Here is a 14,704-nt window from a genome sequence, read left to right on the forward strand (position 1 = left end):
TAATATAGTTGCTTGTTGTATGAGGCGTGGGCTGAATGCACTTCACAGTGTTAAACACTTTTTTTGACAGCAAAAAATCAATTACCTGACAGAGGGCAAGATAAGCAAACAGGACTGTTGTGCTGTAGTTGAAATATTGGCTTTTAAGAAAAGGAGGCATTTCAAAGGAAGCTTTACATCTGTTGGCAGAACGTAAATTTTGACTAAAGTCTTCAATAGTCACTTGTTTTGATTTGTAGAACAGTTTGATCAATTAAAACATGATTCCTCATCGGTCATTCTGTCACTTTAAAGGCATTTGCACAATGGAGTCTAAAACCCAGTCGTTAAATGATTACAACATTTTAAATACTATGTAAACAGAGACCAGGAGTGTCTACACAAAATAATCCCAAATCAGAGGATGCAGAGGCCAGATACGCAATATGCAGATTGAGAAAGACCTAATATTTCAAACACATAGTTAAACCCTTTCCTGAGTCATGGTCTTCGCAGACCTAGCAGTCTTGTAACTTACCTTCACTTGCCAGTTTCAGGGAGCAGTTTAAAAGCATTTGGACTCTGTGTTTTTGGTAGAGAGATTAGGAACCTCAATTCAACACCCTGCTTCTTGACAAGCTGCCCTGTAGGATCCTGTGCCAGTTACTTAGAGCATGGGAGTGCAGAGCAGCTCAGCTTATTCAGTAAGTGTAAACATTTGCCTGCCCATGATGTTTAACCCAAACATTCCCCTTAATTATACAACTGTGACAGGAAAAAAAGAAAACCAGCTTTCACCAGCACAAAAGCAGCTCTTCCACATCTCCTGTTCCCCAAGAACAGCAGAAATGTTAGCACTCAGGATAACATTGCTTAGATGTGGAAGCTCTGATCATAAGGATGCTTTGAGAATAAAGCAGCCAGTGTCATGGGAAGGAAAACGTAGTAGATAAATAGATAATTGCCTACATGAAAAAGTTATTTCTGGACTGATGTACCAAGAACTGACCAAGGATCAGTTGGGGAAAAAACAACATTAGAGAAAACCCTTCAAAGATTGACTCACATCCTCGCTTTGAATTTTAACTTCGTTAGTCTGGAAGCATTACAGTGGAAAGTGACAGGTGATTCGCTACCATGAGCACAAGTTATATATTCTCAGAAACAAAAATAAACTTCGTGCTGCAAGGAGAAAGACCACGAAGCACTGAAACTCTGTTCAAACACGAAATGTGCAGGTAAATTTCCCAGCTGATTATATACAGTACGACTGACAGTTTTAATCACTATTTTGCACAAAGATTAGCAGCACTCAAAGAACAACTTATTTGAGAATAAAGACAAATGCATTACCTGAAACACTAGGACTAATATACTTTGACGTTACCCACATTACATTCCTTAATACACATAAAGTTTTGTCTATATGGTAACAGATATTTGGAAGAGCCACCTAAAACCAGCATTACTGTCAAACTGCATTGTCGTCAGTCAGTATTCATGCTGCTGTCAGAATTTCCACTGTAATGATAAATGTCACACACTTAAAATACAAGGACAATACTTACTTGGTTCCAACTTCTTCAGATCCTCAAGCTTAAATTCATCCTGTGATTGGGTGGACTAGGACATTATAAAGAAAGAGTTAGAATTTGGTATGTACCTCCCCCTCAGACAAAGCTACCATATCTTAGAATAAGTATGCAAGGTACTTCCTTTGTTCAAACGTACCACGTTACTTCAAAGCTATGTCTTAAAAAAAACCCACAAAATCTCCCCAACAGAGGCTAGGTTCACAGATGAGGCACAAAATGCATTACTTCTAACTTATTGAGAACAAACTTATCCCATGATCCAACCTCTAATGCAAGATAAATACTTTTAAAGCAACTCGTTTGTCTTTCATACTTAGTACACACATGAACATTAAGACAGAGGGACTCTTTTATTTCTTCCCCAAACAAGCTGTTCTGAAGCAAGATTAGTTGTAGGGCTGCACTGCAAAGTGATGCTCCAACAGGTGCATTCACAGTCCAAGACACACATCCAGCATTGTAACAGTGGCAGAAATTCCAGTATACAGGATAAACTTGACTGAACATTCAGCTAAGAGCTCACTGGAGATGGAAGAGGGATTCCTGTCTCTCCTTTCTCCAACTCTGATGATGCGGTTTCCTCATCTGGCTGAGGCACACATCTGCTTCTCAGTAAGCCTATTAGACTCACTAACTCAACAGAAAAGTTCTAATTTTTTTTATTCTGAGGTGGTGCAGCAACAGCTTGCAAGCTGAACTAGTCTATTCTGAAATAACAAGTGGCAGACCTGGCACAAGACAAGTGGTACAAATAAGACAATTGACACTGGATGTCCTCTTTAGGCAGAGGATCAGGTCCTACCTATTGTGTCATTGCACCCTTGGCATCTCTTAAGATTACTCATTGTTTTCAACATTTCTTTAAGGCCTAACTTATTTTTTTCCTCTGATTTTGCCCAAGCATCAATGGGGATTTTCTGCAAGACTACAAAAGGACAATAAAGCAGCTATGCCCATACTGTTAGAATAGTGGGAAAAGATGACCACACTAACTGCTAATAAACAAAAGTGCAGCAAGTAGAAGACTGCTGAGGAACCAACAGCAGTGAAAGCCATTCTTGCAAGACATCATCTCCTTAGTTTGGCAGGTTATGACATTGCTGCATCTTCTGCTGTTGCTCTGAGATGTGACCTGACTCACGAAGCTGTCCCACCGTGGGACACACCTGCCCTCATCACAAAGTCACAGGGACTCAGAACAAGTACGACACTGTTCAAACACCCCAGATTAGATAAAAACAGAAATACAGGTGGAGCTAAGCAAATAATTCTTTGAATGCTGCACAGCCCCCAGACTGGTCAGCCCCCACCTCAAGAGTCCAGCTCCAGCACGCTGCCTAAATTGTCACAGTATCCTGGCCTCTCAGACAGTCACAAGGCAGCACAATGGAGCTGCTGCACCTTTTACAGCAACACGAGGTACTCAGGAGCGCTGCTGTGAGTAACCTGATGCAAAATGTACCTGTCACCACTCTTTGTTGGTCAAGAGGTAATCCAGTAACCCAAACTTTGCTTCAGTTAATTCATCACTGCCCCCCACCCACACTCTTTTGGAAATTTCTCTCACTTGCCTTTTGCTTTGGGGATAAGATTGTGCTGAGAGAAAATAAATTCACTTCCATGGCATTTGCCTTCAGTCAAGAAATAAAGCCCAAAGAGTAGCTTCTAAGTAATTATTTTCACACACTTGACTTCAGCACTGCCAGTTTTCATAACTGCCTCCAATCATTTTAATTCTATGCAGATATTCTTCCTTGTGCTCTGTTATGATTTGTGAAGCAGCTGAATTAGTGCAAGGATCACTCCAGGGATGTTTTTACCTTTGCACACAGGTTAGGGAGACAAACTAATCAGTTCTAAAGAAAGAACTGTAGACACAAAACCTGCAGTTAAATTCCTGTACAAACCCTAATACACGCTCATATAAGCATTCAAGGGTTTTTAAAGCAGCCACCTGTGGCATCATGTTGACAGCCTGGAAAGCCCAAGTGTTCAACAGTTTGTTTACGCTGTTTTCAGAAGTTTTGGCTATATCTGAAGACACTAAACTATTATAGCTTTAAAAAGCTCTACAGTTACCTCTCACTGAAGTATGAAGCTACAGAGAAAAAAAGAGCTTTACCTGTAAAGCTGCACTTCTCAGTTCCAAGCATGTTGCAATTTTAGCTATGGTTTTCTGAAAGGAAAAAAAAAAGTTACTTAATACTGCAGTTATGTTCTTCCATATTCACTTTTTAAAAACATAAACACAAACCATTTCTTTTTCTCTCAAATATTTCAGATCCATTATTCAGTACCAGATAATTCAGCATCAGAAGCTTTTTTTATACAAGAACAAGATTTTCTGAAAGTGCAATAGATGAAAGAGGTATCTGCCACTTAACCCCCCTCCCACAGCTCATCACCACAGATGGGGGTTATTCACTCAGCAGAAACTGTAATAATGCCTACCTCATCATAAATTGTTTAAACTCAACTGTTCTGAAGGGACAGGGGAGAGAAAGAAAAAAACTCCAAACCAAGCAGCATATTACCTTCTGAAAAACAGAATGGTTTGTTCTAACTTGACCTTTTGGGAGTTGTGTCTACAGTTCCTCTATCGGGTTCACAATCTCAGCAGACCAAGTCAGCCCCCCTCAGAAGTTACAGAAGCCCAGTATCTCAGAACTGAAAAAACAGCCCCGTTTTGTGGGTTTTGGTGGGAGAGGAAGTATAAAGGCGGGTTATTTTTCTTTTTATTTTTGTAATTCTAAGACCTTTAAACTCTGAGTGAAGCATGAAACAGATTATTTGATTCAAACTTGTCAGCTAAAATATCCCAGAGCAAAACTGTGAAGTAATTTCTCATTTTTATTTAAAAATGTAAAAGAGAGGGAAGGGATTCAAAATAGCCCATTGCCAGCAGCCTTACTTTGGAGCCAATGCTACTTAAGCTTTTATGTCTCACAAAGCAAGAAGCTCAAGCAACATTCCCATTTGTTTCTATTACTACCAGCTGAAAAAATTGAGGAACTCAGACTTCTGTAATTGACATCAAGTGGACACACCTACACACCTTGCTTGACCATCACAAGCTTATTCATTAACTAGAAGGTTTTACTGAAGAGCAATTAAGCCTGTTGGCAGAGATAAAAGCCAAATATAATCCAAAATGCTCTGTGGAACATTTACAGTGCAAGAAAAATAGCAACAATAAAGCTATAAAGAAAAGCAGTTTATTTTCAATGTAAATTTCCCCCCAGAAACAAGATAAAAGTTGAAATACACACCTGTAACTCATTCTCTCCTTTAAAAGCAGCCAGCATAAAAACAGCTCCCCCCAGGCTGGATGCAAAGGAGAAGAAAAGATTTCCTAGAGCATGACTTGAGCATGAAAGAACTTCAAAAGTCTGGGCACCTGGCAAGTTATGCAGTATCAGTCAAAAGCCAAAAGGCCTTTTAAAGGAGGGTTAAGTTTTAGAGCTCCGAGAGGTTTGTAGCAGCAGATAAAAACGGGTGCGTGTTCACAGCTACCTTGCCCTGAGTCTCCTGCAAAGGGCTGTTGAGAACTCCTCCTCAGTCAGCTCCCGGGCCACCACTCATTTCAACAGGCTGGGCTGAAAGCTACACAGCTCCAGCTTCGGTTCACCTTACACCACACTGAAAGTTGAAAGAGGTGGGGAGCTAAATCATAAACGGATCAGACATCAACACCTCACGGGCAGAGCCAAGAGCTGGGATCTGTAAAAGCCTCAGATACCTGATTTTCATCTGCCACCACAGGGCTTATCAAAGCTTTTAAAGCCATTTCTCCCCACCCAGTATTTTCTCTCATCTCAAACACTCTCTTACATGGCACTAGCCCAGACTCCACATCCTTGTGGTTTATATTACTGTCCATTGTATGGAGGCCTTATAAAAAATTCAATTATTTTGAGCTCCTACCACAAAAGTAGCAAGTGATGCATATTAGTACAGGACACACATTGTTTTCTCCTCCGCCTAGGATGCAGAATGTGTGATGTGCTCTTTGGGGATTTTAATGTAGAGCAACATGACCATATGCTTGCACATAACAGGGCAAGGTAAAAATATTACGACTGCATTTATGTGGAGGTTCATTTTGTAGCCTAGGTTCAGTTAGGCAACTTCTACCTCCCCAAAATAAATTCTGGTACATAACAGAGATCCGTAGGCGGACCTCCAACAGAGCTTGGAAAAACACAGATTTTTTGAAAAAGGAGTATGTACAGTCCTGGCTTCATGTTGACACTTCCAGACATGGGTGTTGTGGATTTACATGTTCCTTCAGGCTGGACAGGAGGACACTAGGTAGACCTATAGTATAGAAGCAGATTGTCACTCCCTAGGGTGAGAATGCACTACACCCATCTAATCAACTGCAGCGTAACAAAAGGAATTTTTCTTCTATTTCAGAACATCTGGAAAGATACATTTGCAAAGGTAAAATATGAAAGAGGAAGGTGTGAAGTAATGGGTAAAAGAAAGGAATCCAGAGGCTCACTAGGGAAGGGAGGGGAAGTCTCTGAGGTTTGACTACAGCTCCAACATTTGCACAAACCAGCTGTTCCGATGGTTTGGGTGTTGACTGCCAAGAGAAGAGCACGTCCATTCTGCATTAGATCAAAACCCCTCCAACTGCACCCCAGAAAGAGCCTATGAGTTTGCAGGGTGCCAGCACACAGCCCCCATGCCCCACCACAGAATCAGAACACGTAAACAGATTTTCATATGGCTCTTCCTCTCCTGGTCTACCGTGTGGAACATTTAAGTCCCCCCTGAAAAGGGGGTCTCAAGAAGCACTGCTCAACCTCTGTCTCCTTTGTCAGTTCACCAATAAGCTCAGCAATACCCCCGTTCCCAGTCCTGCAGATTCGTAACTGTGTATTCTTAAAAGTGCCTGAACCGGGTGCCTCCTAAGAGGGCAAACAGCAATACAAAGTGTGTGTTCTCTGGCTCCCGGGGAATGAAGGGCACTAATGGCTCTAGAAACGGATTAATTGAAGAGAGTCTGGGAGTCTTAAAATAGTAAAGAATAGGTTTTATACGGAATCTATTGAAATATGGCAAGCTCCCAGCAGGCATTATTCATAACTATTTTTTTAAGGGACCACACCCAACCCAAAAGTTAAAAATGCAGCTAAACACTGCTATCATTTTCAGCTGCAACTATCCCATGCAAAGGCTCATTTTTGCAGCAGGGAAAACATTCTGCATCTCACTAGAAAAGCTGAAGCCACAATTAACTTTGCTAGTTTAAAATAGTTAAGACTCAGTTTTATGTAAACTCATGATCAGAAAGGGAAAAAGTCAGTTGATCTCGTAGTCAAGGTTTCTTCAGTGCCGTTGTGTGAGTAATGACTGCGCTAACTGTAACGCAGTCAAAGATGTTTGTATAAATACAGAGCCAGAACAGAGTTTGGCTTTAAAGAGAGGTCTAGGCTGTTAGGAGACCAGTAGTTTAATGAATCATGCTAATACCGTTCAACACTGGTCCGATTTCAGCAAGTCAACATTGCATAAAAAGGCACGATTTTCTAATACTGCCTAGCACAAAAAACAGTCACACGAGAAGCAACAACTGCGGTTAGAAGAGGGCTTTAAAGGTCAAATTTATTGCATAGAGAACAGGGTGAGAGTAACTGTAGCTGGAGGCAACCATGGCCAAATCTGACTGGAACAATTCATGTAGCAAAATACAGTGGTCGATCGTGAATGAAGATGGGGTTTTTAGAGAATGAAGGTAAAACAAAGAACAGCAGGATGTAGATGTTAAGTCCGAGGTAAATCTCTTAGTAACTGTATCTGTTAACATATCATACACGCAGCTTCTAGGCGATGAAATTGTTGCACAGCCTCCTTAAGGCTGTTGCAGGGTGACTACATTTAAACACTTTGATTTGTTGCTTACAGTATTTATCTGCAGAGAAATTCTTCAACAAAATTCATAATCATTAATGAAGATTCCAGAACTGCCAATTATCTAAGTCAAGACAGAGCCTTCCCTAAGGACTAAAACTCCAGAATTGTGTCCAGCAGTAGATACAAGATGACAACATCCCCCCTGGAGAAGCTGAAAATCCAGGAATGAATGGCAAATTCTGGAGACTAGCTTGCTCTAGCAAGGGAAGTAGCACACAGTGTTTCAAAACAGCCTCTTCAGATCAATAGCAAAAAGGCAAGATATGAATATTTAAAAGTCTGGATTCCTACCACAAACAATACATTTATTATAAGATAAATGATAACCGGCTCACAGTACACCTAGGAAAGAAATTGGTGGTGTCTGTCAAGTGTTGTTAGATTAACAGATTGTACGATTACATTAGCAAGTAACACACCATAAATTATAGTGTACCCATATCTGCACTGTATCACCACCTGTGATGCACAAAATAAACCCAAACATGGTAAAAGTTTATACGGACACACGAGGCTGGGATTTTGAACCTGGCCTTGTCCTTTCTCTGTAGCTGTAAAGCTAGTAGCTTTCCCTTGGTACAGAGGAATCACTGCTGAAATCCATCGTCCCCACATAGTATGTTGAGTAAGAAACAATGACAGACTCATAGTAATGCTCGGCAGTATGTATGATCCTCTGGAGAACAGTGATCTGTAAATCCGCACAAAGACTAGAATGACGGTAGATCAAGCAACTGGAAATTGTAATCAGTTTCTCTCCAGTCTATGTAACTCTGTGCACAGCCTTGGCCAGTAATATCAGATAAACAAACCCTGAAGTTTACACACTGTTCTACATTTGAAAAAAACAAAGAGATGGCTTTTATACGACATACAGAACCTCAGAAATACAAGGTATTAGAGAAAGAGACTTTCTGGAACCAGGAGGAAACAGCACGGTGGAGCATGCATTGCCAGGAACTTGGTTAAGCAAAAGTAGCTGCTTTGGTGTGTAGATTTTTTGGAAGGTGGGGAGACAGAAGATACACTTCTATTTAACCAAACTGCTTGAACACCCAGAAGTGTGCAAAACTCTACTCCTACGCACCACGTGGATGATACTGGTGATGACAGTAATTGGTCACGATCACTAGATTACACTGGCCAAGCTCCTGCAGAAACAGGGAAGGCCAGAACAGCAAGAACCTTAACATTCGTAGGGACACGATTTAGTGCTAGATTCAGGTTATAGTTGGACTCGATGATCTTAAGGGTCTCTTCCAACCAAAATGCTCATATGACTCTATCATTAAACTAAAAGATGTTTCTGTACAGAGTTTTAAGTGCTTCTTTCAAAGCAATAGCAAGACTCTATGGCGTGACTAGTATTCCTAATGGTGGAAGAGGGAAAGAGAATGTTCTCTCAACAAAATGTTGGGGAATTCAGCTGTGTATGTGACTAATGAAACAGGCACCACCATTTGATAACCAGGCTCAAAGTTTCAGTGCATCAGCCCTTTACTGATCTGCAAAATTTATTTTTTTTAAAAAAAAAAAAGAAGGTAAGTGATATAATGCACAAAATTGGTTGATATTTATATCAGCTTTAGAAAGAGGTATCGCTCTGCAAGGATTCTGTCACTCCTTATTGTTCCTTTTCGGCAGACTGTCGCCTTAAGATCCGATCGCAGTTGCGCATTTAACATCTGAGGTCAGTTATCTCTGCGTCCTGAGCCCCTCAGGCCTTCCCTCGTGGCTGACCTCACTCACTGCCACAAGCTGGGCCAAGGTCCTTTCCACAAGATCCAGGGAACATCTGGAAACAGAGCCCCGTGTGGCTCTGGTTCCCATACTCACAGGAGATGATGCCTCCTCCAGAATCAGAGATTAACAGCTTCGCTTTCATAAACCACCCATACTTTCTGAAGTATCCAGAGATGGGAAACCCGCAGTAACGGTGGCTATAGCTAAGAATGACTCAGAGAGCCACCCGCAAGGGGTAGAGAGCAGGAGCAATCAAAGAGTAACCAGCTGTCCAACACTAATAAGGCTCTGAGGCCTTCAGTTCAGGAAAGCTGGACCAAATCCTTCTTCTCCAAGATTTTGACTCTGTTTAAGAGGATCATGAGCCTTACCTTCCTCTTCGCAGAAGATAAACAGAACATGGAAGACCAGCTCTTTGCTTTTCTTATTGGTACATGTCAAGGAAACAGTTACAAACTTCTGTCAGGCTCTATGTAAAAGTGTATTTCTTTGTAATGAGTTTCTCTAAACACATCAAGTTCATCTCCAGTTTCTATAGCCAGGGTCTGTTTTCAGGACCAACATTTCCAAACACAGATCCTGTTATACTAGCACCCTATTTCCACAGATGGGATTCTGGGCTAGCAAATGTCACTCTTCAGGCAACGCCACTGCTCAAATAAGTGATCTTATGGCTTGGAAATCTGGAAATACAGAGGCTCTCTAATTTAGTATTCCTAAAAAAAAAATGCCTGTATACAAGACATGAAAATTTAGCAGGACCTCATATCTTAAAAGTTTTTATTTTGCTGAAAATACTTGAGTGTGTGAGATCTCAGCCAGCATTTTTCTCTTAAAACCTGTCACAGAATTGCATTAATACAATGCTGAGACAAGAAACAGAATTTTCAGCTGAGGGGAGGGAGGAAGGAGTCAATTTTGAAAGATCATAAATAACATTCTAGGAGACTAGTACAGAGTATTCTGCCAGTCAGATGTTACATGTTAAGTTAACATCCTCCTCAGCCTCGGTATCTGCAGTTCAAGACATTTTGTATTCAAATTTCACAATGTAAATTGCATTAAAGTTGTATAAGCAAGTTATCAAAAGGTCACCCAGAAAAAGAAACACCCAGGTTATGAAGAACTCTCACTGGTATGCATGACATTCAATATTACACAGCAGAGCATCTGTCACATCTAATGACAGCGACTGTTTTAGCCATTCTGGGCTCTATTTGTGAATATTGAAGGAGGAATAAAGGTCTCACAACGCTCTGGTCTGCGAGATACAAAGAACCACAATACACATCAACATCTATGAGTCAAGCTCCTTTACTGAGCAAAGAGCAACACTCACCTTTTGATCTTCTGTGAATTCCGAGTTGTTGTGCTGAGACTGTGCCTCTTTTTGTAGATGTCTTGCTAATCTGGATGGAGGGGGAAGAAAACTGTAGAGTGGGAAGACAACACAGGAAAACATACACACACCATAGTCTCTAGAAAACCTGTCAGCCAAAAGGCCCACAGACTGGTGCTCCAAATAGTGCTTGTTTTTTGTTTGTGGTTTGTTGTTGTTTTGTTTTTTTTTGTGGGGTTTTTTGTTTGTTGCATTGTTTTTTTAAAAAAATATTTCTGTAACCATGGTGGGCCATACTTAAACACTGAAGATGGACAAAGTATGTAACTATATTAGGCAAGAAAGACTGCATATATAATGTATCGAGAAGAGAGCACAGGTAAGAAGGTCCTTCTAGCCAACAGCCCTTTTTATAAGCACTGACCTTTTTCCTCTCCCCATCTAAAATAACAACAAACCGTAGCCCCTGGGAAGACCCACTGAGGCACAAGCCCCCAGGTGTTTCATGGGGAGAATCTGAGGCAGGTGGGACTGCCAGGAGGCTGATGTACCCCAGGCGATGGCCGCACGGCGTTTGGCCCAGGCTGCCGGGGTGTATCAGCTCTCATTTGCGCCTGTCAGCATCGCAGGCGGAGCAGGAGACCTCACCCCTTGTCACCACGGAGACCGGAGTACCAAGGGGTTTGGAAAGCAACAGTAAGCAAACAGCTGGAGAAAGCGAAAGGAAGTGAGAGGGAAGCGATGGGAAGAGTTACGGTTTCCGTCCGGGGAGGAAGGAGAACATTAAACAAGCAAAACCTCTGGGCAATTGTTGCCAGTCTCTGTAAATAATTAAGAAAAAAAAAGAGCAGAGGGGGAGGGGGGGACAGGGAATTGAGGGGAAACGAGGGACAGAAACAGCAGTCAGAGCATCACAATACGCTCCCATCGGGAACCTCACAGGTTTGCACTGTTCAAGGGATTCAGCTGCTCTCCACCCATGCAGTGGGCATTCACCCGGTTTTTGGCAGGGGTTAAAATACATACACCAAAACAGATTACTGTCAAATTCTGGGACAGAAACAAAAATCAGAAATCAATTGTTTCTTTGCTTTTCCTAAAAATAACCTCTGTTAAAAAGGCACTACTAACACCAGTGAAAACACAACCAAGCAGGACAAGGTAACTACACAACCTGGTGGCATCGTCTGCCTCCATAAAGGGAGGAGGATGGGGGTTGAGAAAACAGGAAAAGCACAAACACACTTGAACCCAAATTAAACTCCTTTCCTACTGCTTCACCGATACGGTACGCGAGATGTATAGAAAGGGCATTTAAAAGTAGCAATTTAAGAAAACTTATCACCATAGCAGCAATATGCCACCCACAACAGGCAGCATCACAGCATTAACATTTCTGCAAGCATCACTAGCACAACCCTCTTCCCATTTGTCACTAATACCAAAAAATCCCACCCTAATCCAAACAAACATGTCTGGCATCCCACTCGAAGCTTATTCAAAGTCTGATCAGACCAAGTTCCACAGATGGGGACATTCAACAGGGAAGACAAGGCCAACAGCTCAGAGGGCTCTTGCACGAGTAGGCACCTAAATGAACAAGGGCTCGTCTCTGCACTGACCTTGTGGTACTCACAGGAGTAACAAAAAGACCTGAGCAAATGTTGGTCCCCTGGATGTGGGAGGCAAATCATTGTGTTTTACGTCAGCAGCCATCAAACCCACAGAATGAATGAGCTTACGTTTGGGAAGATCTTTCTCAGCGTCAACAAGCTCCTCCCCAGCCTGCCCGTGTTGCCCAGCACAGACCATGCCAACGTTAAGAATACCTGGCCAACCGCAGCAACACACTTGTTCATCCCACCTCAGGCTGCCATTTGGAAAGCCAACAGCATAAAGCCACCCTGTTATGTCATTCCAGGGCTACAGGGAGGCATCTTGCCCTGTGCTTCTTATTTGCAGCTTCTGCCCTATAGATTTAAATTAATTTACCTGCTGTATCTACAAGCAGATACACACACTGAAAATGTTCTGCTCCTCCCTGGGAAATATCTCCCTGTAATCCTTTCATCTTCTCTGCCCTTTCTTCTCCCTCTTGGAACCAGAGTTCATCTCCTGTCAACTACTCTATTCAGCAGAAACTCACTGATAAGGCTTGCAAGAGCAGCTTACAACACTACTACCCAAGAGGGGATTTCTTACAAAGATACTGCACTGCTCCAAAGTTAAAATAAAGCAAGGGCACGGAGATCGCCTCAGTTCTTGTCAGACACAAATGATGCTGGGACGAAGGGAACAAAAGTCATGCCTTGATTCTCAAAGTGGACTGACTGTGAACATTTAGTGACCTTGCTTCTCAATGAAGTGAGCTCAGAATGAGAAGCCTGAAGACTTTTCATTCTGAAGAAACGTCATTTAATGATACCGAGTGCTAAGACCACCAAGTTGGTTTAAAGCATTAGGATCACTCCTCATAATTGTCCACATAAGGACAGCTATTAAAAACATCTTATTTTACTTTCCAAGTTGTTTTATTTTTTCCTTCTGAGATACAGATCTGGAAGAGAACTTCTTTTCATCCTTGTGCCAAGATTTGTAGTAAAGACCATCAGCAAACTCCAAGTAACTGAACTTGCATTACACTGCCTGGTGAGTCAATGAAATGATGAGATTATAGCATCTCATGACTATGGATGCACCTGGCCAGCAGTCTAGTTAGTCTGAAGGAAAACCAAACTGGGTTAGCCAGTGTGGTTATAGCCCATTAACTTGAGTAGTCCTGAATAGCACTAGAGCAGGGCTGTCAAACTCAGTTTCCCCGGGGGCCACATCAGCCTCACAGTTGCCTTCAAAGGGCCAAACGTAATTTTAGGACTGTATAAATGTAGGATGCGGCCCGTAAGGAAAAGGAGTTTGACACTAGGAGGTCTCTTGGAGAGCATCTCTTTGGTTGGCTTTCTCTTGGGGAGCAAGTGTCTCTGGACTTCTTCCAGAAAATTCATCGTAAGAAACACACTGTGACACTCACATTACAAGGAAATCACTTCCATATTCATGGCAAGCAGAGCACTGGAGGAGAGCATTTGACCCAAGCTACCCGGTGTATTTCTAAGGACTCCACCAATCGCCCTACAGTGCCAATACTTGTTGATCCCAGGGGTTCACAGAAGGCGCAGTGCTGTCCAGTGCAAGCCGCTCTAACTGGGGCTGACCCCTGGCTGCACCATCACGTTCCCCAGTCCCATCAGGGGTGTAACACACATGAGTATGCAATGGATCTATTTGCACCCTGACGGATTGTTTGGGGTTTTTTAATTTAGGTAAGGCTGATGCTTTGCCAGCCCGCCGGTCCCTCGTTCCCTACAAGCGCTGGTGCTCGGGGGACAGGGCGATGGGACGGGAGCACCCCGGGCCGCCGGATCTCATCGCCACGGGACTCCCCCAGCCCACCGCCCCAGCCGGCTGCCCCTCAGCCAAGGGCCGGCCCGGCTCCCGCCTCGCCTCCGCCGAGGGGGGCAGCGCCCGGCCCTGCACCCGCCGCCCGGCGGTCTCGGCGGGGCGGCTCCCGGCACCCCCGCGCCCCGCCCCGCCTCAGGGGACCCGCGGCCCCGCGCCTCACGCAACGGCAGCGGAACCGCCGCGGGGCCTGAGGGGTGCGGGGGGCCGCGGCCTAGGCCCAGCAGGGCCCCCCTGCTCTGCCCCGCCCCGGGGGCCGCTCTCCTCCCCCGGGCCCTCGCACGGGGCTCCGGGGCCGCGTCGGGAGCCGCCCGCCCCCGCACTCACATCTGGTACTCGTCGATCGCCTCCACCAGCTGCCCCCAGGAGTCGAAGTCGGTGCCTTTCCTGAAGCTGGCGCCCCAGCGCTGCAGGAGGCTCCGGGCCGCCTCCGACATAGCCCCAGCACTAGGGCACCATGCTCACCCCGGGCCGGGGCACCGCGCCGGGCAGCCGCTCCCGCCAGCCCCGCGCCCGCCGCCGCTGCCGGCCCGGCCCAGCCCAGCCCAGCCCAGCCCAGCCCAGCCGCCGCGACAGCCAAACGCGGCGAGCACCTCCCGCCAGCGCCGCCCAGCGAGGTAGGCTGCGCCGGCCGCGCCCGCCCGCGCCATCGCTACCGAGGCGGCGGGGC

General features: G+C 44.1%; 1 protein-coding gene across 2 annotated transcripts in view; it reads right to left on the reverse strand.

Annotated features, from left to right (window-relative positions):
• Positions 1-14,604, reverse strand: part of AIDA (axin interactor, dorsalization associated) — a 31,482-nt gene extending 16,878 nt beyond the window's left edge. For both annotated transcript variants that reach the window (XM_065058544.1, XM_065058543.1), the window contains exons 1-4: positions 14,362-14,604; positions 10,579-10,648; positions 3,697-3,750; positions 1,548-1,602 (exon numbers count right to left, since the gene is read on the reverse strand). In XM_065058544.1, the coding sequence (XP_064914616.1) occupies positions 1,548-1,602; positions 3,697-3,750; positions 10,579-10,648; positions 14,362-14,471 (289 nt within the window). In that variant the 5' untranslated portion in view covers positions 14,472-14,604. The remainder of the gene's footprint in view (positions 1-1,547; positions 1,603-3,696; positions 3,751-10,578; positions 10,649-14,361) is intronic.
• Positions 14,605-14,704: the final 100 nt, after the last annotated feature.

Source organism: Columba livia, chromosome 3 (genome assembly GCF_036013475.1).
Source record: "Columba livia isolate bColLiv1 breed racing homer chromosome 3, bColLiv1.pat.W.v2, whole genome shotgun sequence".
NCBI lineage: Eukaryota > Metazoa > Chordata > Aves > Columbiformes > Columbidae > Columba > Columba livia.